Raw genomic sequence first — 25,817 nt, 5'->3', positions numbered from 1 at the left:
CTGTGGGCTGCTCAGTGAAGCCAGTGGGCCCAGAGAAGCAGAAAGGAGGGGGGACAATATGGATTTGGGAAACACCCTGGGCGCCCATTCAAATGTGCACCAAACACTAATTTTCCCACACACCTACCAAAGAGACCTAATATCGCTGTACATAGGTTACAAGAGGACCTAATATAGATGGACTTTAATTTTCAGTTTTAAGTGACTCACCAATGACTTCCCTATCTCATAGGTATTAGCCATTAGCCACCCATTAGTCTATCCCACCACTACTGCCAAGCCCTTCTCCTTAGTGTGTTATCTTCCCTCCTTAGAATATAATCTATAGGAAGGCAGGGATTGTTTTACTTGCTTATATATGTCCCTAGAAGTTTATCTATGATGAACTTGGCACATACTAAGCTCTTAGAAAAGCCCCACTTATCTCTCCATCCATCCATCCGTCTATCTATTACAGAAATTCAATTAAAGGCAATTTCTTCAATTCATCTTTCTTGCAACCTTTTTTTTTCCCTTCAGAAATTGGGCTGCCCCCTGCAAATAGTCTTGAAAAGTGAGTCCTTTGTGCCCCAAGCAAACATACAAACTTGTGTGTTTTCCTTCCAAGAAAGGCAACCTGTACCTCAGGAAGGTACTTTCATTATCCATGTTCTGGGAAGCTGGCAGACAGCATAGAAGTTAGCATCTGCTAATTTAGCTATCTTTGGAAATCTTTTTTTAAGACTGACTTCATAACAAGGCTCTCTCTCCCCGTGCCCCCTAATACATATCCATTCAGTTCCCACTAAAGTCCATCTTCAGTGTAGAAAATAATAGCAGCTGTGGTTCATATCTGACTGGATTGAAGATGCAGCTGTTTGTCTTTCTGAGAGTTTAAGCTCAGTTCTAAATTGGTCTGTTCCTTAAAAAGGACATAATCTCCCACTGCTCCCAACACACACACAGAGTAACCTCTGAATCTGGCATAGAAATGGAAATGCAAAATGTTCAATTTTGCCTCCAACTCTCAGGAAAGGCTGGGGAGTCTATTATGACCTTCACAAAAAAAGAATGTGATTGATTGCACATTATGACTAGACTAGAGGTAGGAGGAAAGTTTTAGAGAAGATGTACAAAGGACTGTCTTATCTCCTCTCTCTGTCTCTCTCTGTCTCTATGTCCTATTTGTCTCTCTTGCCTTTTTTTTTTTTTTTTCCTGTAGCTAAGCCATTATTTTCTGTTGGAGATCCCTATGCTTGCTTCTCTGCCAGAAGTCACACAGATCGTGTGTGGTACCACCCTCCCCCCCTTTCTACCTCTGTGTGACTTCACACCAAGTAAGCCCGACAGATTTAAGGAGGTATTTATAATCTAATTCCATTCTGCTTGCAAGACTGTTTGGAAGTCTACAAAGTTAAGATCAGCATTAATAATTATGTTCTCAATTTAGAGAACTCATTTTGGAAGGATTTACATTTCTATTGTGTTAAGAATTTCCCTGCTCTAAGGCATTGTTGGAATTATGACATGAGCCAATCATTCTGGAAAGCAATTTATAACTATGCCCAAAGAGCTATCAAACTGTGCACACCCTTTGATCCAGCAATGTCTCTATTGGTCCTATATCCCCAAAAGATCATAAAAGAGAGAAAATAACTCACGTGTGCAAAAATGTTTGTGGCAGCCCTTTTTGTAGTGGCAAGAAACTGGAAACTGAGTGGATGCCCATTAGTTGGGGAATGGCTGAATGAGTTATGGTTTATGAATATTATGGAATATTATTGTTCTGTAAGAAATGACCAGCAGGAGGATTTCAGAGAGGCTTGGAGAGAATTACATGAACTGATGCTGAGTGAAATGAGCAGAACCAGGAGAATATTGTACATGGTGACAAGATTATATAATGATCAATTCTGATGGATGTGGCTCTTTTCAACAATGAGATGATCCAGGCTACTTCCAATGGTCTTGTGAGGAAGAAAGTTATCCACAACCAGAGAGAGAACTGTGGGAACTGAGTGTGGATCACAACATAGCATTTTCACTCTTTCTGTTGATGTTTGTTTGTATTTTCTTTTCTTTTTTTCTTTTTGATCTAATTTTCTTGTGCAGCAAGATAATTGTATAAATATGTATGTATATATTGGATTTAACATAAAATTTAACATGTTTAACATATGTTGGATTACTTGCCATCTAGGGAAGGGGGTGAGGGGAAGGGGAAAATTGGAACACGAGGATTTTGCAAGAGTCAATGCTGAAAAATCATCCATGCATATGTTTTTAAAATTAAAAAGCTTTAATAAAAAAAAAAACCTCCTGGAAACAAAATTTAAAAAATAAATAAAAAATAATTTCCCTGCAAATCCATAAACAAATACCCTTCCTCTTGTTAACAGACTAGTAGAAGGCAATCATGTTTGTTTTATTGAATGAGATTCAATTTAATATAAATAACAGTATATCGCTATTTACTGAAAGAATTGCTGACCGGGAAGGGAATTCTTGCTCACTTCTGAACAATATTCATAAAAGGTAATGGGGATGTGAAGCAGTGTTGATAAGAGTGCCAAAGGAATGCTGCTAGCATAGGTTAATATTCAGACCAGTTAAGAAAATGATGTCATTGAAATTCAATGGAAATTCAAGGAAAGCCTTCTGTGGCTTAGGGAACCTTGGTTTTGTGAAAAGACGTTCCTTCTGGCTCAGTAGTGTCTAGACAATGAACAGTTGCTGGGTCAAAAGCCTAACAATAACTTCAGGAGAAGGCAGAGCTCTGCCACCACCAATTTTCAGTCATGTTCCTACCGACATGGATGCTTGTGTTTGTTATGGTGATTAAGGCGAGGATGGAAGAAGCCAGTTGAAAGCGATTGGTCTTTACTGCCACCTGGCGAACACAACATCAATACCACCCATGCCTTTGATCTCAGTGCTTTCCAAGCCCTACCTGGCCACTGATGGAGGCATCCTGGAATTAACTTGGCTAAGGACGAGTAACCCGTGGTGATCTTGTTCTTCTTTTAAATAATATAAGATGATTCTCTCTGGGAGAAAGAGCAGGTTTCTCGGGGAGCTTTTCTTGGAGGCAGCTTTAGTATCAGTTTGGATCAATAATTACCCCAAATGCAGCCAGCTGGTAAAAATACAAACGTTTATTTTCTCCTTTCAAAAATAGCCTAGTTAGTTGAGGCCTCTTTCTCTGCTTGATTCCAAGAGCTCTTGCAGTTTTGTCCTTTGCTTCTGCCTCTGCTTTCTTCAGTCTTCAATCCAGCTCCACTCTTCATGTAATTCCGCTGAAATCTGTCCGAGAGCCTCTGTCTGTTTCTTTTATACGAGAGAGAGGAATTATGGGTTTCTTCCCAGAGTGCTCTCTGGACCTTCAAGGGAGGTGTGAATTCACAAAGTTAGAAAGTTTACTTTGTGAATCTCACATACTTGTGAACTCCAATGAGTAAAGGTGTGAACACAAGCATTGTATTAATTAGTTCTACTTAGTACCTTGTTTCAGGTTCTGCCCAAAACATCTTCTTGTAAGATCAGATCAATAATCTATCAACTCTAATGAGTTAGCAGTTTGTAAAGATTCCAACAGTAACCCAGCTGGCCATGCCCTTCTCTAATTGCCCTGGCTCCGGGACTGCCAGCCTTAAAGCACCAGAAAATGGACTTACGCGTCTTCCCATCAAGGGCTTGGTAATTCAGGTAGCAGTGAGAATCTGCTGCCTTGTGGCTCCACTCAGAATTCCTAGGAATCTGAGAGGTAGATTCTCGGTCAGTCAATTTGGACAAAAAGAAGTTAGCCCGTTTTCCCGAAATTAAGTGAACTACTACAGAAGAGTAAAACAGAACAAACTCATCTGTGCGCCAAAGTTTGTGGTCACCATGTCTGCTTTCTCGCATCCATTCAGGCTTTATCGCACCCTCTTCCCCCCAGAAGTTCCTGTCCCACTCCTGCTTATCCTGTTGGGTGCCCTGGAAGTTCTGTTCTACTTATGTCATGCAGGAAATCACCTTCCATGTATTTTGTATTTTTTTATATGTATATGTATTTCCTCCCAGAAGAATGTAAGCTGCTGAAGGCTGGTATTCTTATCTTGTTTTTGTATCTTTAGTACTTGACATAGTGACTGGTACATAGTACTTAATGTTTACTGAAATTCTTTTAAAAGTCTGATATGACGAATTAATAAAGTACTTTGTGGTTTGGCTTTTTCCCACGACAATTCTGCAAGATGGATCCTATCACTGCTTGCCATCTGGAGGGAAGGAGGGGAAAAATCGGAACAGAAGTGAGTGCAAGGGATAATGTTGTAAAGAATTATCCTGGCATGGGCTCTGTCAATAAAAATTTATAATTATTTTTTTAAAAAGCTGGGGTTCTATCAATCATTAGGCAGAAGCAGCATCTAGCTGTGTTCTCTAAAATTGAGGCAGTCGCTCAGTACGTTGAAAACACAACACATATTCTCTCAACTCTCTTTTTTTTTCCTGCTAGTCTGTGGAATCCCACTGTGCTCTAATGGACAGGCTTGGAAGTAGGAAGGGGGTTCAGAGCCTGCTCTGGACAGTTCCCATGTGTGGCCGTCCATGGTCAAACAGGTCACCAGTCCTCCCTGAGTCTGCATTTCTTCATCTATCAAGGGGGAGGATTGGATTAAGTGCCCTCTATTAGGACTTCCTGCTCCAGATGTAGCATCTAGGAGAGAAATTTTCCTGCGAAGTGTTTCCACTATTTGGCTACACTCCTGGGTGGTTATTTCATCTGGGCAAAGCGGGGGTGCTTTGGCTGTATGAAAAAAAGCTTTATCCGGTGTCAGGCAAATACAAATACAAATACAAGAAGCCCACCAGTCCCATTCCAAGAAGCTTCATACTCGAAAGACACAGAGAAGGGAGCGATGTTTTGGTCTGGGAGGTCACAGTGGAGGTGCAGGACAAGTAGGTTTGGAAAAGGGAAAGGAAAAAGTGTGTATTTTAGCCAGAGAAGCCCGATTCATCTCATGGCATCAAGTTCCACAGACAACAGGGGAGGCTCCAAGCTTCAGAAGTGTGTGAGCAGGTGGGAGAAGGCCACAATTTTTCACATTTGCCTACAGCTAACAAGTATCAGTCCTGGCTCTGATCCTGGCAACATTCAGTTTTACCCAGTGTCTTAGTTCTCTGCTCTGGATTTTTCTGTTTTTCTGTGAAGAAAAGTCAATTGTTGCTCCAATATATTCTAACCACCTTTTCTCATCTGTCCTGGAGCTGTCATTGGGTCATCCAGGAGTGTCCTTGGACTTCTAAGAGGGCCCTGACGGCTCCTGGGTATTCAACCTGTGAGATCAATTGTCCCTCTGTTGTCTCACCTTGCAACTAAGTCTTACTGCACTTATCAAAATAAGTAGCTGGGTCCTAAAACCAACATAGCAGGCCTAATGAAAATCAGGCAGAGTGAAAAGAGAGTTAATATATTCTGTCTTCATTCTATTCTCTTGTAGACTTTTCTAGAGGCATCTGTGTTTGTGGCCAAACACTGTATTTGCTGGAGGCAGATACATCTGTTCCTAGCCCAAGGATGTGGGGAGCAGTGAAGAGAACACACTCTCATACTTTCCCGAAAAAGAACAAATGACAATGACAAGATTCAGAAAATAAACAATCTCCTGCTGAAACATACATTTTGAGGGTTCCCCCCCAAATGAATTCCTCCCTTTTCCTCCCATTCCCATAAAAGTTCAGAGAAGATTACAAAATAAATTTATTAAAAATGTCTTTGTTTTCAATAAAAATATAAATTCGACTTTTCTCTTGGCTTGTTTTAAAATAATTCCCAAAATAACCATTTATGGGACATCATAGTGCACAAGGACAAACAGAATTCGGGAGCCTGGAGCTGACAGTGAAGAACAGAACAACTGCTCTTCAAATGGCAAGGTTAACCCCACACTCTTTAATAATCCAGTCCTTTAAGTTCTCTTCTACTCAAAGGACAGTTCCATAATCTGCTGGGGAAATCTGCATTTGTGGTAAAATTAAGCTGTACTGGGATCTTCCTCTAGACTTTTCTAATAGTTCAACCGTGGAAATCAAGTTAGCAGCAAGGTACTGTCCAGCTAGACAAGAGATATCAAGATCTTGTCCTTCTGGATCTCAAAAGCCATGAGCCACATCTTCTATTTCCCCTGGTGTGTGTACACCTCCCGACTGTATTTACTGAAACAAGACTGGGGTACTTGGCTCCCACTCTCTTCAGTCTTGGGAGGGCGACTAGTATCTCCTGCTGGCACATGGTCCTGCGTGCCTGAGGGTTCAACACCCAACGTGCCAGTGGGTCAGCATCACATGATGACTCCCTCCAGTGAAGGACTTCATGGTTCCTTGCATGGAGTCAACTTAGGAGACATGGAGGGCAACAAATGGGAGCACAAGACCGAGAGCTAACTTGGCTAAAATTTCAAGCTGCTGCCCATTAGTCATGAAAGGTATCCCCTAGAATGTTCTTGAACAAAGGGGTAGGCCGGTTGCATGACCGAGAGGGCTCCCAAATCCCCATGGGCAACCCTGAGCAGGGGTCCTAAACCTCTGTCTGTATCTCAGACCCTCTGGGAGTCTGTGAAACCTAGAACACCTGTTCTCAGAATCATGTTGTTAAATGCATGAGATGCATAGGATTACAAAGAAGACCAAATGTACTGAAATATGTTTGAGAAAAGTTCCCCAACACAAGGTAAGAAGTCTGACCCAAGAAGGCTTCCAGTGGGTGCTGGGGAACCTCCATAGAGCACCTGGGGAGGACCCGGACAAGAACTGGGGAGAATGGGGTGTGGATGGCCTGTGCTCTCACATTGGAGGAAAGGTCCCCATCTGGGAGATTGCAGATCCCCTGAAAAACTGGATTCCTAAATTGTGACTAAACTATTAACTTTTAACCGTGAGCCTCTGCCCCAAGTTGTTTGATTCTGTGAAGGACTAAGACTTGTAGCCACAATAGCGAGAATTACGGTGTTCTTGGAGGCTTCCGAAATTTGCTCTGAAGAAAAACTCTTGGTACACATAGGCCTTCTTTTTTATTCACAGTTTCTCGGAGCACATACTCATTGACCACTTCTTCATATCCTGTTGCCTTGAAGAGCTGAGCCAGGAATCCTAGAAGAGACAAAGTAAATGGCACTGATGATCTCAGGAGAGCTTTTCGATCTCCTCACCAAGTCATGGCAGAGTAGGAAGATAAGAGCATGTTTTTACTTCAAACAAGTGAATATTTTACTTTGACATTTTAGGGGAGATTACACTTGGGGAGATATATATGGAAAAGGAAGACAACATGATCCTATTTCCTTCAAGCTTGTTTTTTATACTCACAAATAGAGTATTTTAATTCACAACAAATGGTTTCATAGGCTCGTGAACTGGAAGGTTCCTCTTTTCCAAGGCCACACATAATGATGGAGCAGAGCCAGAATGAAAAAAGTTTCTGACTCCAAGCTCTAAGTGGTTTCTGTGACCCCACATGGTCACTCACCCAAAGACTCCTTCTCTTCCAGATCACACATTTCTAGCATAAAGTGGGATAGTTCCAACTTGCCTTCCACATGTGCAGGGTAGGTTTCCCATTTAATTCATTTCAATGACCATCTAGGAAATACCTGCTCTGTGCCCAGCACAGTGCACTAATGATCCTTCAAAAGATGAGCAAGCATTCATTAAGCCCCTACTACATATGAGGCAGGGGTTGAACAATGTACCATGTCCCCATTTAAGTAAAAAGAAAAGACAAGAATTTGAAAAGAGGCTATGCTCAAAAAAACACTCAACCCCTGGCTGGTTTACTCTCAGCACCTCATTAATTCTGTTCCTCAAGCAGGAGAACTCAAGTAAAAAGCCTGGTGACTGTCATAACATCTTTCCTCTCCCATGAAATGAAGACTGAGTCCAAAGCACTCTAATGTACAATCATCCCTAACCCAGTGGCCCTTTAGAAGGTCTTGGCTTAAGAAACAATAAAGTGGAAGGTCTTAAACACCTTTAAAAAACTTCCCTCATTCATTTCAGTCTCAGGAGATTTGTTTTCCATGGCACCCTTGCCTACCTACCAGAGCCTGCTGTCCCCCTCGAGCTCCTGATAATTAAACATAGCCCACCTGACTGTTGCTGCACCCTTTTCCTCCTCCTCTCCGCAACAAACTGTTCTCCAAGCCACTTCAGGCTGCATTTCCTCTTGACAGCGTCTTCCTACCCACCTTCACCTCTGGCTCTCCTCCCAGCCATTGAACAGAAGTGGCTTTGTGTGGTGTTCTTGTTCTTCTTTAAAATATAGAAGTGAGTTCTCTCTGGGAGAGAGGGTGTAGGTTTCTTGGGGGAGGTTTTCTTGGAGGCAGTCTTTGTTGCAGTTGAAAGTAATAATCACCCAAATGCAGCCAGCTGATAAAAATGCAAACGTTTATTTTCTCCTTTCAAAATAGCCCGGTTAGTTGAGGTCTATCTCTGTGCTTGGTTCCAAGAGCTCCCTCCGAATGTCTCCAAATCCAAAGGTTTTGTCCTTCAGCCTCTGCCTCTGCTTTCTTCAGCCTCCAGAGCCAGCACCACTCTTCATGTAATTCCGGTGAAATCTGTCCAAGAGCCTCTGGCTCTTTTTTCCGAGAGAGAGGAATTGTGGGATACGAGAGAGAGGGATTATGGGTTTTCTCCCATAGTGCTCTCTGGCCCTAAGAGCTTCAAGGGAGGTGTGAATTCAGATATCTCATACTAAACCCTGAAATTTCCCAAACGTGTGAACTCCAATGAGTAAAGGTGCAAACACAAGCATGGTATCAATTAGTTCTACTTAGTACCTTGTTTCAGGTTCTGGCCCAAAACATCATCTTGTAAGATCAGATCAATAATCTATCAACTCTAATGAGTTAGCAGTTTGTAAAGATTCCAACAGCTTTGAAAGGTCCCCAATGACTCACTTCTCCTTAAATCCAGTGTCTTTTCTTTATTCTCATGCTCCCTGACTTTGGCGGGCTCTGTCCCTGTTGAATATCCCCTCTATGATGCTGTCTGTAATACATGGCTTCTTTTCCACCCTCATGTATTACTGAACCTCTCACCACTCACCAGCCCAGTACTCTCTTTCTTTATTTCTCCATTTTTTAATTCAGAAATAATATCCATTTTATGGAATTTACATGAGCCCTTCTAAATTCTGTCCCTCTTCTTCCTAGTCCTTTATCTCTAGGGTCTAGATATTTTTGTTAGATGACTTGGCTTCCCTTCCAAAAACCTAAGAATTATAATTCAGACAATTGAAGAGTTACAAAAAAGCACTTTAAAAGGAAATGACCCTTTTATTTTTCTTACCATCAGTAAAGAAATACGCTCTGGTGCCATCTTGTCTAACGTAAAAATTTTCTCCCAGCTTGTTGCCAGCTTTAAACCGAAGCATCGCATGATCGTTCATCCCATAGTCACGAAACAAGACACATTTACCTGGCTTTAACACCTAGTAAACACAAGCATATATTGCACATTATTTCCATGTATTAAGTAAAAGTTCACTAAAAAATTGAGTCAAGTGAAATCTCCTTAGTTAAAATGTTATTAATTCAAGCTTGTGGAAGTTCTGAGCTGAGTCAAACTGGATTATAGCTGTGACGTGTGGCACAACAATCAAATGAATGAATAAAAGGAGACTGCAGGCTAAGTTTTTTAAGAGAATGAATTCTGAACACAATTTTTAGTGGTTGTATCCATTCCCGCAAATGCTTTGAGAAAAAAAAAATTCTAGGTTCAAGGCTTTATCTAGAAGGAACTTTTCCTTTGCAAAGTTATTTCAGAAAAGAAAGATCCTTTCTTTGCCAAAGGCCATATTCTCTAACACTTAAGTATTGTTCTAAATAACAGGATTTAATTGCTACATGTTGCATGTTACTTAGGGGCCATCAGATCTTCAAAAATGAGTATTTTATAAACCTATGTTAAGCAGGTAAGCTTCTTAAGGTTAGGAAGGCTGACTTTTTCTCTATATTCTCTAATCGTCACTACAAGTCCAGTTCATCTGTGGCTAGCCTGAAGCTAACCAGTTTCATTTTCTAGGACCAAAAGGCATGAGGTATCATTTGCAACCCATTCAATTTTCCTTTTAAAGTACTAAAATTTGTTACCCTATGTCCACATGAGAAATATTTTAACTATTATTCAAAGTTTATCTGTCAACCCCATGAAGCAATTATTAAGTGTCTGAATCAATTTACAACATTTTTTTTTTCTATTTACAAAAATTGCTTTGACTTGCATCATCTCCAGAGTAAAGACTCAGTTTTTGATCTCTAACACAGGAACAGTACAATGGACTGCAAGAAAGGTGTTCCCCAAGAGCTTTCCAGGGAGCATGATTTCAAAGCCACCTTATCAGGCCCTCATCTACCTTGTAAACATTTTGCAAGACCAGGTGCATCTTGTCAGGATGAACAGCAGAAAGCACAAATATCAAGGTGACCACGTCGACAGAGGCTGCTGGGACATGTTCCAGGAGATCATCTTGGGTTAGATCACAATGGAACGCCTTACATCGCTCAGCATCATACAGAGGGTTTTGCTATTCCGTAGGGAAGGGAGAAAAACACGACAAATGGTTTCATAATTAAAACATGGCAACACTGAAATAATTCAAATTCAACATTTATTATGTATACTACATGCAAATAATTGTATTAGACGATGGGAAAACCAAGAAAAAAATTAGATTGTCCTTGCCTTTACACTAATGGGGAGGGCTCGAACTGAATTAACCCAACAGTATAAATTAACTTCATGAAAACATGGTGTCAAATGAAGCTCTTTAACAGAGGGCAGTGACTTTGGCAATAATAGGTATAAATCAAGTAATAAGCCAAATGTCACTGGCTGTTTCATTATATTATGGATAATGGTGGTCATATTATAACATCGTAACACAGTTTTAAATAATGGTTTGGTTACAGCATATGCAATTGATACTATGGGAAATAAATGTCAGAGCAAAGTTATACAGGATATGCCCCTGCTACAGAGTATAGAGAAAGGATTACTTGTAGTTCATTAAATCTCTCATAAAGTAACTAATTCGCAAATACTGCTAGAAATCATAGGCTCTCTTTCTTGCCCCTGGCATTTTATAAGTCTCAAACACTTAAGTATTGTTCAAAATAACAGGATTTAATGGCTACATGTTGCATTTTACTTAGGGGCCATCAGATCTTCAAAAATGAGTATTTTATAAGCCTATGTTAGCAGGTAAGCTTCTTAAGGTTAGGAAGGCTGACTTTTTCTCAGTAACCATGGAGTATCTAGTATATAGTAAATACTTGGAAAATGCTTGGTGACTGATAGAGGGTCAAAGAGATAGTTTTTAAAAAAAAAAAAAAGCCCAAGCCCCAAATCAAAAAGGATAATCTATGGTCACTTCTTAGTAATTTAAGAGCTGACTATCCATTTGGAAAACTAGATAAGCCCAGTGGGTATGAGCAAGCAAACATCAAGGAAGGGCGTGCCCATACTCCTCCCTCCTGACATTCTCAGCCTCCTAAGCAGGGGCCCATGGCAGTGCTTCCCCAAACTACTCAGGCTCCCTGGGAGCAGTCATCAGTCTGAAAGTGGAAGGACAAACAAAAATCTCCTTAATCATAAGAAATTTCTTCTCTAGCTCCCTCAGAGCCAGCTACATCAAGGATATTAAAGCTAAGAATGGGAGGGGAAGAAGGGAAAAGTCCTGTTTCTGCAGCTGTAGGCTCCCATTCTGTCTTTCTTCTTCTTCACCCAATCAAATTCTTCTTGTAGCCCTCAGGAAGGTACAAATGGAGCCCAAATTCACCTCCTCCTCTCCTTCTCTCACTGCCCATTATTTCTGTTCACCAAAACCCCAAAAAGCAAATGAATTAAGGAAGAAGGCCCAGAGTCAGTAGGAGGTGGTGGGAAGCAGAACTGGGCCATGTTCCCTTCCTTTCCAACCTCATGGCTATCTTGAGGTTTGGGATCACATGGCTTTTAGCTCTCAGCATGTACTTTCAAGTATTTCAATCTTGAGAGACTGCACGGGGAAGGGAACAGAAAGCTGGTTTCAAAGTCGGGAAAAGCTGGATTACAGTCCTGCCTCCAGCTTCTCCTGGTGTGACATGGGACAGGTCCCGCAGGCTTTCAGGGCTTGGCCCAGGCAAGCTGAGTGGCCTATACTCCAGGTCTAGTATGTTATGTACATCCACACAAACACACACAAGAGTGAAGATATATACTTGTATAGAAGCATCCACATTTGTGTGTTCTAACACATCATAAAATATAATTTTTTGTCAAGACAGCTTACAACTTTGTGAAGACATCCTTTTGGCTCATGTTTATGATAATGATTATCTCCTCTAAAGTCCATTCAAAATATTCCTGCTCTGAGGCTAACACACACACACACACACACACACACACACACACACACACACACACAATATGTAAGTACATGTATATATTTTATGCCATCAACTTTTCATGGTCTAAGTGGACTACCAGCTCAGGATGAGTCAGCAGCCCCCAAACAAACGTGGTTGGGATAAGAGCACAGGCCCCCTGGATGTTGGTGAAGGATCTGCTCTCAGAAGCCCCTGGCTCTACAATGTACCTTTTCCTCCATGAGAGAAAGGCCAAACTTAAGGAAATTCTACCATGGGCAAAGTCTTCAAGCCTCTTCTGGGGGTTGGAAGCCAAGTGTTCAAGAAAGACAAAGTTTTGCTGTCCAGCCCTGGTCAGAGCACAGAGGACAGACCAAGTCTTTTTACGGGGTTCCCTGGATGACGCCACTTCCTCCTAGAACAGGGATCATGAAGCTGTAGGACCTGGTACCGCCCAAGCCAAAACAGGAGCAGCTGACAGAAGTGGGGTGTTTGGCTGCGGACGTGAGAGCCGCCTGCAAATGCCTGAAACCTGACCCACAGGCCTGTCTTGCTGAGCCCTGGAGGACAGATGGAAACTGCAGGAAGGCAGATTTCAGGGCAACACCAGCAAAGATATTTCACAGTTAGTGCTGATCTAAAATAGGAGTGGATCACTGAGTCTTCACGGTACACTTGCTGAAGATGTCCTTTCAAAGTCTCTTCTATCTGCCATTCTATGCTTCCAAATCAAGAGTCGGTTGTCAGAGGTCATGAGCTGGGTGAGCAAACTTCTCCCTTTTTTTTGCCAGTTACCCAAACGGTCACTACCTAAAAGCTGCTGGCAGAAGAATTAATCTTGCAGTTGCAGTATTCGATGTCCACACAACCAATTTTCCCTTTCACAATTAGCACTAAATGGTAACATCAGTTAAAAGAGCAAAGAATTAATTAATTTAGCCTGGATTGTGCTCAAACTTGTATGGAAACAGGCAGTTTTTCTCTGCTGAGAAACCTCCTTCTTAAAGAAATATTATCACATGCCTATTACACCAACCTTAACGTACTCGATGGCCCGGGGTGAGAAGTCACAGGCGTAAGCAAAGATGTTTAGATCTTCTTCTAGAAGTGGGAATAGACAGTTTCCAACCCCACAGCCAGCTTCAAGGATAGTCAACTTCTGATCATCAAACTGGGGGAAAGAATAAGAGACTGTTGTATTTGCATGATCAGCAAAAGAAACTGATAATCCTCTTTCATTAAAAATTCAGGTCTTATATATGAATAGAAAGCATATGATAATTTCATATTCTATTTCTGTTCTCTTAATTTGTGATAGATTAAGTTTCAGCTGGTTTGTTGGCCAGCTGTATTCTCCATGTCACAAGCACCAATTTAGCTTAATAAGATGCCCAGGTTTAGGACGCTCAGAAGAACAGAAAAGCTCCCCCTTGACTAGACTGCTAAGCATTTAATGAATCTTGACACCTGAGACCCAATTATTGGTATTTATTCAGTACCCACAAAGTCAACTATAGTCAACCAACTTATTAGTGTCTACTGTGTGCTAAGACTGTGCAGTGCTGGTACTTCTGGGCAGGAGAGGGGCCTCAGGAGTCTCTGACACTGCTGGGTCCAGTAACTCGGCTCCCTAACCCCATAAATTACAAAGGGCATCAGCCCCGGGAGTCCCTGCTCCCTCTTCAGGCCTCATCTTTCAAATGAGAGGCAGTGTCAGAGGGCTTACCTCCCTACAGGACCTCAGTTCCTCGAACTCTCTGGTGGTCCAGTGTCTATCTCTGAAGAAATTGGTACTATTTCTCTTGTAAAACAGGTCCCAGTTCTTCTGGGCCTCTTTTTCCAGTTTGGCTTGTTTAAAGGCAGACACTACAGGACCACTGCCCTTTTGCTTGGCCGGTTCTCCAGGACCCAGAAGCCTGGTGGCTTGTCCTTTCTCACCAAGTGGATCCTCTCCACAGCTGGACATTGCCGACTGCGATCTTGTCCAAGAGCCCTCAGGCTTCTCATTCCCCGACAAACTCATCTTCCCACAGCCCTTTTTGAGGAGAATTTCTTTTAACTATGTTTGCCCATATTCATTTTCAGGAAACCGAATAGGCTTCCATAGCTCAAGCCAGCTCGGGAGCTAAAAAAGGAATAAAAATGAAAGTTCAATGAGAAGCGAAACATTTTGAGGTGGATAAGGTAAAATGAGATAGAATTGATAAAGCAGATCGACAAATGAAGTGGCTAACTCCCACTTAGCAACAATCCAGGTCTTACTGCCCGATGAAAGCAGGGGATACTTTTATATTTCATTCCTGTGGTTTTTTGGAACTTTAGAAGTTACAAAGTAACTGGTTTGCTGTCTGCGGTTTTAAGTGTAGCACACAGGAGGGGCGATAATGACAGGACTGCAAAGCCCCTGGCCCGGGGGCTGGCACACAGTAGGCGCTTCGGTGGCTGTTACTTGCACGGCCCCCGAGGCCAGCCTGCTCTCACCTAAAGCCTGGCTTGGCCGGCACGGGGCTCCGATCCATGTTTATTAAGAGCCTACTCCGAGTTCTCTGCCTAATTTTCTTTGCCCCCATTGAGTGGGAACAAGGAAATAATGGCAAATGTTGAGGGGTTTGATATCCATTCCCCCTCCCCCCCAGGGCCCCGCGGGTCCTCCTGCCCCCTCCCCCCTCGTGGTGCTCCTAGAGCGTAAGCCCCTGAGGGCAGGCCTCTCTCGGCATTTCCAGGGCTGGGCGCCCCCGATTTTACAGATAAGGAAACTGAGGCCCAAGGACGTTGGGGAGAGTCTTGCCCACGGGGGCGCTGCTAGATCCGAACCGGGTTATTCGACTCCACCCGGATCTTGGCACCCAGTTTTTGCAAACCGGGCGGGGTGAAGAGGAGAGGGGAAGGAGAGAGTTGCGCGTCGCCACACAGCTAGTGAGTGGAGGGTCCAGACAAGGACTCGGGTTTCGAGGGCCTCAGTTTCCTCATCTGCAGGATGGACGCGACCCTCCCTACCTGGCGTTTCCTACCTCCCTGACTAGTGGCGAGAAAGGAACTCGAGAGTCCAGAGCGGTCTGGGCCGGCGGAGAAGGCACGTGCCCCGCCCCCAGAGAAGAACACCCCGCGGGCGGACCGGAAGTGCCCTCAGCCACGGGTCTCGGTCGGAACGATTTTGTCACGACACTTCTCCTCCCCCTTCCGGTAGGGGCGGAAGCTCCGCCCCATTTCGCTTAGATTCCACCCCCGGCGCGGCGTCAGGGCAGAAGGCGATTCCGGCTTCTGTGGAGGGTCGCACCCGCCCCCCTCGGCCTCACAGCGGAGCGGTGTCCCCGTTGCACCGGTCCCCCGGCCTCTGCCGGAAGTGCTGGCCGGCCCTCAGGGCGGGGGCAGTACTGAGGAAGCCCGGGCAGGAGTTGCACCGGGCGGTGACTAGAGGCCGCTTCCCCCGACGGGGAAAGGGCCATGAACGGCACCGCGAACCCGCTGCTGGACCGAGAGGAGCACGGCCTGAAACTCGGCGAGAGCTTCGAGAAGAGGCCCAAGTCCTCCTTCCACACGATCCGCTGTAAGTGCGCGCTGGGCCGGGCGCCCCGGGGCGGAGGGGAGGGGACTCTGGTCAGGGCCCCCCACCCGAGATGGAACCTTCCCCCAGTCTGGGCCTTCCAGGATGGAACCTTCCTAAGAACCCCTCCCCCCACTCCTCCTCATGGAGCCTCCCTCGAACCTCCGCGGGACCTTCCCGAGATCCCCCTTGGGGCGGGCGCCTCCTCCCCACTCTGAACCTCTGCCCCCGCAGGCCGGAGAGGTCTCTGGAGATGGACACTGCCGAGGGGGGCGGGGAGGAAGGGGAGGGATGGGGGAGGGCTGCAGCGGAGCAGGAGGAAACCCCCGGGGAGGGAAGAGGGTGGACGTGGCTTTAAACCTGGTCTTTCTGGACTGGCCGGGAGGGGGAGGGGCGCGTCCCTCCGCGTCCCTCGTAAAGCCAGGGGCCCCCCTCATGATGGAGGCCCTACGCCCCGGGCTAATCGGGGTAAGGTGACCTGCCCGGGGTCACACAACCGAGCTCTGATCCTCCAGATCCCGAGGCACCCCACAAGTCTCTTCTGGGACTCCCAGCTGGCGGAGGGGGCAGGGTCCGTGCCTCTGAACCCCGGGGGTTCCCTTTTTGGGGGGACCCTGATGTCCGGGTGACCCCTCCCCCCAGCTCGCAGAGCGGGGTGGCCGTATACCTACAGACCCTGAGTCCCTCCCATCTACTCAGTCCCTCTCGTCAGACACGGCAGAAAAGACACGGTTATCCCCGACAAGTCTAGAACCCCATGCCGGATAAATGACATAATGTACCGGGGAGCCCCTTAAGAATCTCCTTTTTAATGAATTCACCCTTGTGGGTGTGAAAGAGTGGTTGGGGTAGGAACGCATCCCCGCAGAGCCAGAAACACCAACCCGCCTTTTGTCATCTTCAGATGATTTCAAACCAGCCTCCATAGACACATCGTGCGAAGGGGAGCTCCAGGTGGGCAAGGGGGACGAGGTCACCATCACGCTGCCGCACATCCCCGTGAGTCCGGCTCTGGTCTGTGTTGTCTGTCCTGGGGGAATCTGAAGGGGGGAGTGATGTTGGAGGTGCTGGGATCAAGTTTTCTCAGGGGGCCCCTCTAGCCTGTGCAGGGCCGGCAGCCCCCAGCCCAGAGTGGCCGGGGCCGGCAGAGGGGGAAAGCCCGCTTTTGTCTCGGAATCTCCGAGCTGGCCCGTTTGCTGCCCATTGGTGTGCCATCATGCTGCCATCCCTGGGGAAGTACAAAAGCCAAATCTGAAGTCAGTCCAGAGTATTCCATATTCACAATTTTAATGGTAGGAAAAAGATGGAACTACTTCTTCAAATTAGTTGAGGAATTTTAAAAAATGTTTTCATGTTCCCTGACCATTTTAAAAGATAGTCACTTGTCTAATCTGTGTTTGTTCTGTATGTCATTTTGAGATTACTGTCTTGTTCTTTTACTTTAAACAGGGATCTACGCCTCCAATGACAGTTTTCAAAGGAAACAAAAGACCATATCAGAAAGACTGTGTTCTCATCATTAATCATGACACTGGCGAATATGTGTTGGAAAAACTCAGTAGCAGCATTCAGGTCAAGAAGACAAGGTATGTATCCAATGAGTCCATACCAGCATCCCACCACTTGGCCCATCTGCCACAGAGCCATCCCAGGCTCTCTTGTGAGATGGGAGAATAGGCCCTGGGTCTCTGCTATCAGTAGAAGGGTTGGTTTAGTAGATAATTCCTAGCAAGTTCCTTGAAGCACCCAGGGGTTATCAATCTGTCCGGGGCACAGACTTGAAAGTGCCAGCTCTTCTCAACTCCAGCAGTCCATCCACTGCCGTGTTGCCTTCCTCAGGGGTACCAAGGTGGAGAATGAAACTCAAAGGGCCAAAGTTAAAACTGGCTCAGGGTCATATGGTGAGGAAGGGCAGTACTCAGAGCCCAGTGGACTTGTTCCAATTGTTGTGCTCCATCAGGGAAGATACTTACCTTTCCCTTGGTTACATCAGTTCAGTTATCGGGTTCATTCATATGTTTTCGAGTATAAGTTACCGCATGAAGTGTACTTTTCTCTAAACAAAATCTGAACCACACAAAATAATTTTCTGAATTGTCGTTTTGTTGACATGTTTGAGAAAACAGACTTTCTTCATTTTCAGAAAGATTGTGTGTTCTAAAGATGATTAATGCTTTGTTGAAAATGTGGGTTGAAATAGGAAAATCTGGAGACAGAAGATTTTGGCACCTAGCATTGTAATGGAAAAAGAATATTATCATAGAGACTTTTACTAGGGTGAAAGAACAAACTCTAAGCATGAAGTAGTATAGATGACTGTATTTAAAATGCATAATTTAGTCTTCATGTGTAACAGAACCAGAGAGCTTTAGTTCATTGGAACATTCCTCAACTTTATAATCTAGGCTCGTTAAATATTTTGCACTTGTTTCAGAGCTGAGGGAAGCAGCAAAATCCAGGCACGAATGGAACAACCCCCTGCACGGGCACCACCACCTCCCATACCATTTAGAGCCCCAATGAAGCCACCGATTGGACCAAAAACCTCTCCTGTGAAAGATAACCCTTCCCCTGAACCCCAGTTGGATGACATTAAGAGAGGTAAATAACGGTTTGTGAAATCTTTCTCTTCAAGAAAAATAGACAAGAAGAAGTCTAACCACCAAGGGGTCTTATAAGCATCTGTGCTGTAATTTGGTGCTTGGGATTTCCACATAAGGATTCTGCTTTTCAAGACACAAAGATACGAGCTGTACTTGTTCTGCTTGGGGACTTCCCAGGATGCTTAGGAAGGTTATTTCAGGAATTAGTGACTTGAAATCCCTGAACAGTTCAGAATTTAAACAAACACATACTGTGGACATGAAACACACACAAGGCAAAATATTAAACCTCTGTGGTCAGTTGGGAAGCCTTGAATATCATGGAGTTTCCTCATTGTGGGAGTGTTACCTTGGGAATAAAAGGCCATATTTATAAATATTGATTGTTTCGTTCACATTATTCTTTGTTGAAGATGTGTGGATGTGAGCAAGGGTGATAGAATTGAGCAACAGTAAGACCTGGTGAATCAGGCCCTGTCTTGTATCTCCCATTAAAATGTAAGCTCTTTGAGAACAAGAATCGAGGTAGTTGATTGATGGGAATTTTGGGTAACTCTTCCCAGTTACCCTCAGGTACTTCCTCTGGAAAATGTGACATTTAGTACCTTCCATTGGAGGGATATTTTGAGACTGAGTCACACTACAAGTCTATGAAATGCTTCAAACGTTGCAGATGCTAATAGACATCAATAGATGAGATAGGAAGGGGCATTGATAAGTAGTCCCTTCTGAATAGTTTCCTGTTAGCAAAGGGCTCCACAAACCAGATGGTGAATATAAAAAACAAAATGAAAACCAGGCACTAATGCCGTTTCAGTTTTCAGTCTTCAGGAATTCTCTGTGATACTTTCTGTTACAGGCATTAAGAACGTTTTTTCTTAGGGTGTTCAGGCTATTTTTCTGACTTAACTGGAATGTCAAAAACTCCCTCTCTTTATTTGAGTAGTAATTATGGATCGTGAATACCTAATCAGATCTGGTTATACAAATATATATATTTCCTGTTGGAAACAAGTGAATAGATTGTACCATATGTGGCCAGGAAGATACATGAATGAATGTATGAAACAGGTAGATTCCAGCAATGGATAATGTGTTTGCAAGAACAATTAAAATACAGACTTGATTTTAAATCCTGCAATTGCATTTTAGCCAAATCTGTTGGCAAGACACGATTTATAAAATGTTAAAGTGTCTTCCTACAGATGTTCTTAACAGTGGAGTGGAGTAGAACTTGTAGTGACCTCAAATGCCATTTATATCTAGTCCAGCCCCCTTAAGAGGGGGAAATAAGAGTCCCTGGCAATTAAATGGCTCATCTCCTATCACTCAGGTGTAAGGACCAGAGACAGGATTCGAGCCCTCAAGCTCCAGAGACAGGCTGCCTCAGCAGTCTGGCATTTTCTTCTCCATGTGATCAGTGTCATTTACATCTCGGTTCCTTCTGTTCCTAGGATCTTAAAAGGCCTTGAGAAGATTGATTCAGCATATTGGTTTCTTTGGAGATGTGAACTTTTTGGCTCACATTTTGAATCTTTTCTCCTTATTAACAGTTTCATATTATAAATGAAATCACATGTGTGTGTGTGTGTGTGTGTGTGTGTGTGTGTGCATATATGTGTATAAATTCATATAATAAATGCATAGTTTGCAGAAATTTTAAATACTATACCTTAAGAATGTAGCAGGACCTGTTTCTCTCCTAATCCACCAGCTGCCATTCTGTTTCAGAGCTGAGAGCCGAGGTGGAGATCATCGAGCAGATGAGCAGCAGCAGCGGCAGCAGCTCCTCTGATTCGGAGAGCTCCTCGGGCAGTGATGATGACGACAGTTCTAGCAGCGAAGGCGAGGAGCCGGCCGCCCGAGCCTCGCCCTCCCAGCCTCCTCACCAGCAGTTCAGTCACAGAAACCCTGTGGCCAATGGCACCAGCCGCCCCCCCGGGAATAACCAGCTAATGAACACATTGCGTAAGTGGGGAGCAGCCCGGGCCCCTCTGCTCAGTCATGTAGTAGCAGCCACTTGGCCCCACATCAGGTCCCAGCCCAAATTCACTTCAGTTTTTGGATTGAATTTTACACTGTTGACTCATACTAAGGCTTAGGAATATCAGTATAAAAAGGAATATTCTCATTGTTCACTGTATCTGAAGAAATATGGAATATCAACAGTTATATGTGACCCGTAGGAATTTGGGGGTTGTGGGAGATTCTGATCACTAAAGAGGACAGTGATTATTGACTCCAGTGTATATCAGGGACATCGTCAAGCATAAACTGGTCTTTTAGCATTCTCTCTGCACACATGCAGCTGAATTCCCAAAAATGCTGTCCCAGATGTTTGCACAGCCAAGTTTAGAGTCAGTCTGGCCTAATAATTCAGGGTTCTTTGTACTTTTCCCGTTTCCTTGAGAGTCTCAGTCGCCCAGCCTCGTAGATGCTGTGACCTCCCGTGAACACCTCATCTCGGAGAAAGCCTCTTACCTGAGGCTGCCAGAACCTGCTTTATGAAATTCTTTTGTATTTCTTATATATGTAGATATAGATATCATCTCTCCCCCAACAGAGTGTAAGCTTCTTGAAAGCAGGGACTGTGTCTTTTTTGTATGTTATGTCACCAGGATGTTCCCCAGCAGCTAGCATATTTTTTAGTCCTGACAATTTTCTTCATTGGCATGAGAGACTCCCCATACCAGCCAGTGCAGCAGCTGTTCTGCTGCTGATAGTCTCAAAGAGTCTTTGGGGACATGCTGAAGGGACCAGCTCTGGGTGATAGTCCACAAGACTTGAATCTAGGTCTTCCAGCACACATTGATGGCATATTACACATTTAATGCTTGCTGATTTTTGTCCTCAGTGGAGGGGTGCCTCCATTGGCCCAGGGGGCTCTGGCCACGAGGAATGGGCACGGGAGTAGGAAGGGGTTCAGGCACTAAGTTTCTGGCAGTATTTTACCGCAGCCAATTAAAAAGAGAAGAGGAAGAGGAAGGCCAGTCTTGATGGGGAGGTTCTGTTGAGTCTTTCTATGCCCCTAATCTGATTATACTGCCTGTCTTTACTGATGAATGTTTTTCCCTATTGTGTTTAATCTGTGGAGGAATTGGAAGCTCTGACAGTAACAGTGAGGAAACTAATTGAGTTAGCTCTGCTCCTGTTATAAGAATTGGTGGTTCAGCTGAGTTAACTCATCACAAGCAGATACAAATTAAATGTAATGTCTCTCCCCAATCCCCATTGCTGATCCAAGCATATGTAATTATAGGTTTCTTACAGTTTCAGCATTACTGAAACCCAACCCAGCAGCATCACTGTATTAAATTAATAAAATTGGGGAGTCTATCATAATACTAACCAAAATAATTTTTTTAAAAAGGTGTCCTTGTAAGTTTTAAAAGATAATTCTTTACTTGGTGATGTTGAATACTGGCAGCCAAAGAATTTTTAGGCATTAGCTTTTAATTCTGTGATTTTGCTTTTGATCTGTTCTCACAGGAAATGATTTGCAACTAAGTGAGTCTGGCAGTGACAGCGATGACTAGCATTGGAGCTTCCTGCATCTGTCTCTGGTAGAACACCCGGGAACTGGAGGACACAAGCAGAAACCCACCACCAAGGAGAGCACTTGGCCATTAGTGAGCCCTGAATTGTCACTGAGCCCGAGCAGGAGTGCTCTTGTATATATTATGTGAATACAGTTTTAAAAGTTTTACCTAGGTCTGTAGAATAACCCTGTAGGAGGGTTTTGTTGTTTTTTGGTTAACATTGTGGATGGAAAACCTGATCAGTTGGTGGGGTGGGGAATTGAGGGTATGAGGTGTTGGGTGTCTTGGTTATTCATAGGTTGAGTGATAGATATCCTTGGCAGTCACTAGTTTGGACGTGTCATCTTCATTGCCGAAGCAAATTCTTTGGCCTTTGGGGGGGAAAACAGCACCCTAAAGTGTATCAAAGTCTCTTCTAATTATTGACTATCTGAAGAGGAAGGTTGTAACCTTCCTTGCCTAATTAGACCTGACAGACCAGTAGAGACGAATTTAATCATAGATTTTCAGAGGTAGAGAGAACATTATATATGATCCAGACCAAGTGGGGAAGTATTAAGAGAGCCTGAGGCACACTTCTACTTAATAATAGAGATAGATGTAAAACCCAAGATTCCAGCACTTTCTGTACTGTACCATAATGCCTCCCATTATATTTAATTAATCCAATATTTATTGAACACCTACTGTGTGCAGAGCTTAGGTATGTAGCAGAATCAATGATCTGTGTACATAGAGCAATCAGATACATATTGGAGCTTTGTAGCTAGACTGTGAAAGTCATGACTACCGTGTTACTTCTAGTTTGAATTTGGGCCAGTAAAAGCTGGCTCTGTACAAGACAGAAGAACCTTATGTGGAGGAGCAGTGACTGTATGAAATTGGAGTTATAAGAGAAAACCATGAGTCCGTGTCCAGCTTTCATTGGACATAATTGATTCAGTGGATTTTAAAAGGAATGAGTTTTTAAAAAAAAGAAATAATAGGAATGGGTATAAGTAATAGGGGTTAGAGGAGAAAACTACTGAATGTATGAACTAGAAGTGAGTTTTTAAAAATATCCCAGGAGGAGTTTAAAAGTATCAAACAAGAGTACCATAACTCTACTTGATTTGGGGATTCCCCTTCCCCCTACACCCCCATGCTTTTTATACAACTATGTTAAATTACAAATTGTATTTTTACATAGCTGGAAGCAAGACAAAATATGCCCTATTTTGTACAGATCATCTACAAAATTCTTAAAATACTGACAAAATGAAAAGGTTGTTCTAGGATAGCAATCCTAAGTTACAATTAAGTGTACCTTATTAAATGGACATGCAGCAGGTCTCCCTACAATCTAAACGAACATCCCATTGCCAATAATTAGAATACATTTTTCTAAGTACAAGAAAATTCTTTTGCTTATGTTTGCTGAGCATATAGATTTCAAACTAATTTCTGGCCTATTGCCTTCCTGACATGCCTCCTTTTCATTCCCACCATTTCCCTACCTGTCAACTCTTTGATAGCAGTTCTGAAGTAGAAGGAAAATTTGAGTCTAAACATGGGATACAAGACACATGGGGGAAGCTCAAAGGCATACTATTAAGTGGAGTCATAGTTAGAGAGCCAGAGGAAGGGGGGAAAAAACTCTGCTTTCCCCTTACAGATTGTCCAAAGAAAGCTGGGAGTTCAAGTAAGGGGGAATAAACCTCATTGCCTTGTGACCTTTAAGTACTTTTTGATTCTTACCCAAATCTCAGGCTTTTAGATTGAATTTAATGGAGTTGAGAATTTATTTATAATGAATTTATAATTTATTTATAATCTGTTGGTAGTATTGACATTGGACAATACCATTATCAGTTTATGTTGTTGCTGGAAATAAGGAATATTTAAATATTTCACTACTATTATTAACTTGCCCAATTCTTTGAGCCAGATTTCAGTCATTTGAACTAAGGTTTCTGTGTAAGCTTTTAATTTTAAATAAAACTAATACTAAAAGAAGCAGACAGAGCCTTGGTTCTAACGTCTCCAAGTTAAGATGCTCATTTGCTAATCTCTAAAAAGGATTGTGTAAACGCATTATTTGCACATAGCACTATGGTTAGTTATTCAGATATAGTAGACTGGTAGGGGAAATATGGAGGATAGGACATTCCAAGAATATGCACACTTTGGATGACAACTTGGACATGGGAGCCATAGGTGTTTTCAATGTTTTGAAGCATCTTATGGAATTTTTCAAAATTTTCTTTTATTTGTTATTTGTCTCCCATCCTTTTGTGTTTGTTCAGAGACCGGTGGTCATAGTGGTTAGTGAGAAATCTCAGAATTTTGTCTTTTGGAAATACTTGTTATGCTTAAATTATACATCTAAAATCATAGGAGGGTTTGGATACTAGCAAACTCGAGATTTTTAGCTGAAACCAAGACTACTTATTCTTTATTTGCCTTTTGTCTATAACAATCTCGTGTTTTTGTATGGTGTTTATATTTGCTTGTCTTTGGTGGTGGGAAAACTTAAGACTCCAGAATCCTTATTTTCTTGATTATTTTCCTTGATTAAGGTAATAGAGTCAATAGGATGTGTGTGTGTATATATGTGTGTGTGTTTGTGATGTATTTATATGTTGTCTTGAAAGAAATATTCTCATGTGGATGTATATTAGGGTATAGTAAAAATGGAATTATTCCAGTGTGGTATGGTAGATGACATTTTGAAACTCAGGTGCAGATTGAAATAAAAGTTCCGGAGAATAATGTTCATCACTTGCCATTTCCCCATCATCATTTTTGTTCTGAGTTCATTTTTAACAATTTAACTTAAAGTTGCCTGGCTCTGTGATTACAATTTTTAAAATCTTGTGCCTAGAGTTTTATTTTCATAGCTGCTTTACTATAGGGTAGACATATGCATGTTTACATTTATGTAAAATATTTGCAGTGTAAAGTTTTATAGTTTACTCTTTTAAAAAAATCACTATATTTAAATAAGAAATTAAAGTCAGCAATTCTTCTTTTGTCTTGTTTTTGTTTTTCTTTCTTAAGCTAGAAATAATAAAAATAACTTTTCATACTTGAACCTAATGGCAATGGAATCTTAAAACTGGATATTTAGGGCCCTGAGGAACAGTCCATAGAACACTGGCCCTGCAGTCATGAGTACCTGAGTTCAGATTTGACCTGGGATGCTTGACAATTGCAGTGTGACCTTGGACAAGCCCCTTAACCAAAATCAAAAACAAAAACAAAAAAAAAAAAAACGGATATCACTAAATTCAGAAAGCTTGCAATGCTAGTAAAATTTGAAAATAAATAGTTAAAGGAATAGCTTATGATCACTATGAAGAGGAGAAAGGGAGATTCATCAAAAACAAATTATACTAAACTAATTTCATTTCCTTTTTGACAATATCACTAGAGTAGGATCTAGGGAACCTCTGTGGAGACCCAGATATTAATAGCTCATTTGCCAGAGTTATAGTTGCCTTGTAAACAGGATGAAAGGATATAGATTAGTGATATAATGGATTGGAACATGTTGATTGAACCCAGACAAGGAGAGACCAGCATGAGGCAGTAGAAATCATTCAGAAGACTTACCGGCTCTACGACTCTGGATGAGACACAGCATCTCTTTGTAGTAAAGGGGCTGGATCAGGTGATTTCCAAGATCTCGAGGGGCACTTTATGAAAGCCACTGAATAGCTGTCACAAGATAGAACTCTGTTGGAGGGCCACACAGTTCTGTTCCTTGGCATTGTTTTGGAGACCTTTA

At 42.9% G+C, this 25,817-nt stretch overlaps 2 protein-coding genes across 4 annotated transcripts; one reads left to right on the top strand and one right to left on the bottom strand.

Annotated features, from left to right (window-relative positions):
- Positions 1–5,705: 5,705 nt before the first annotated feature.
- METTL6 (methyltransferase 6, methylcytidine) lies at positions 5,706–15,549 on the bottom strand. Of its 3 annotated transcripts, none has more exons than XR_007947848.1 (7): positions 15,360–15,549; positions 14,089–14,487; positions 13,399–13,533; positions 10,373–10,543; positions 9,307–9,448; positions 8,205–8,593; positions 7,015–7,110 (listed from the first exon to the last, which is right to left on the bottom strand). XR_007947848.1 is itself a non-coding variant. In XM_051963126.1 (6 exons), the coding sequence occupies exons 2-6, from the start codon at positions 14,383–14,385 to the stop codon at positions 6,962–6,964; spliced, it is 894 nt and encodes a 297-aa protein (XP_051819086.1). In that variant the 5' UTR covers positions 14,386–14,487; positions 15,374–15,549; the 3' UTR covers positions 5,706–6,961. The 3 variants fall into 3 exon arrangements, 1 of the variants encoding a protein (XP_051819086.1); XR_007947847.1 differs by having other exon boundaries at positions 15,374–15,549; XM_051963126.1 differs by lacking the exon at positions 8,205–8,593 and having other exon boundaries at positions 5,706–7,110; positions 15,374–15,549.
- A 162-nt stretch (positions 15,550–15,711) lies between these two features.
- Positions 15,712–25,056, top strand: EAF1 (ELL associated factor 1). The gene is made up of 6 exons (XM_051963127.1): positions 15,712–15,909; positions 16,811–16,905; positions 17,356–17,492; positions 18,341–18,507; positions 20,241–20,477; positions 21,999–25,056. The coding sequence occupies exons 1-6, from the start codon at positions 15,807–15,809 to the stop codon at positions 22,043–22,045; spliced, it is 786 nt and encodes a 261-aa protein (XP_051819087.1). The 5' UTR covers positions 15,712–15,806; the 3' UTR covers positions 22,046–25,056.
- Positions 25,057–25,817: the final 761 nt, after the last annotated feature.

This window comes from Antechinus flavipes, chromosome 5 (genome assembly GCF_016432865.1).
Source record: "Antechinus flavipes isolate AdamAnt ecotype Samford, QLD, Australia chromosome 5, AdamAnt_v2, whole genome shotgun sequence".
NCBI lineage: Eukaryota > Metazoa > Chordata > Mammalia > Dasyuromorphia > Dasyuridae > Antechinus > Antechinus flavipes.
The sequence above is the reverse complement of the archived record's forward strand: the minus strand, read 5'-3'. Positions and strand labels throughout refer to the sequence as shown.

Coding starts and splice junctions, on each gene's coding strand:
- EAF1 (XM_051963127.1), top strand. CDS start 15,807: ATGAACGGCACCGCGAACCCGCTGCTGGACCGAGAGGAGCACGGCCTG. Junction 16,906..17,355: donor TCACGCTGCCGCACATCCCC/GTGAGTCCGGCT, acceptor TACTTTAAACAG/GGATCTACGCCTCCAATGAC. Junction 18,508..20,240: donor GTTGGATGACATTAAGAGAG/GTAAATAACGGT, acceptor ATTCTGTTTCAG/AGCTGAGAGCCGAGGTGGAG.
- METTL6 (XM_051963126.1), bottom strand. CDS start 14,385: ATGAGTTTGTCGGGGAATGAGAAGCCTGAGGGCTCTTGGACAAGATCG. Junction 13,534..14,088: donor AACTGAGGTCCTGTAGGGAG/GTAAGCCCTCTG, acceptor TCTTTCCCCCAG/TTTGATGATCAGAAGTTGAC. Junction 9,449..10,372: donor TCTTGCAAAATGTTTACAAG/GTAGATGAGGGC, acceptor TGTGTTTACTAG/GTGTTAAAGCCAGGTAAATG.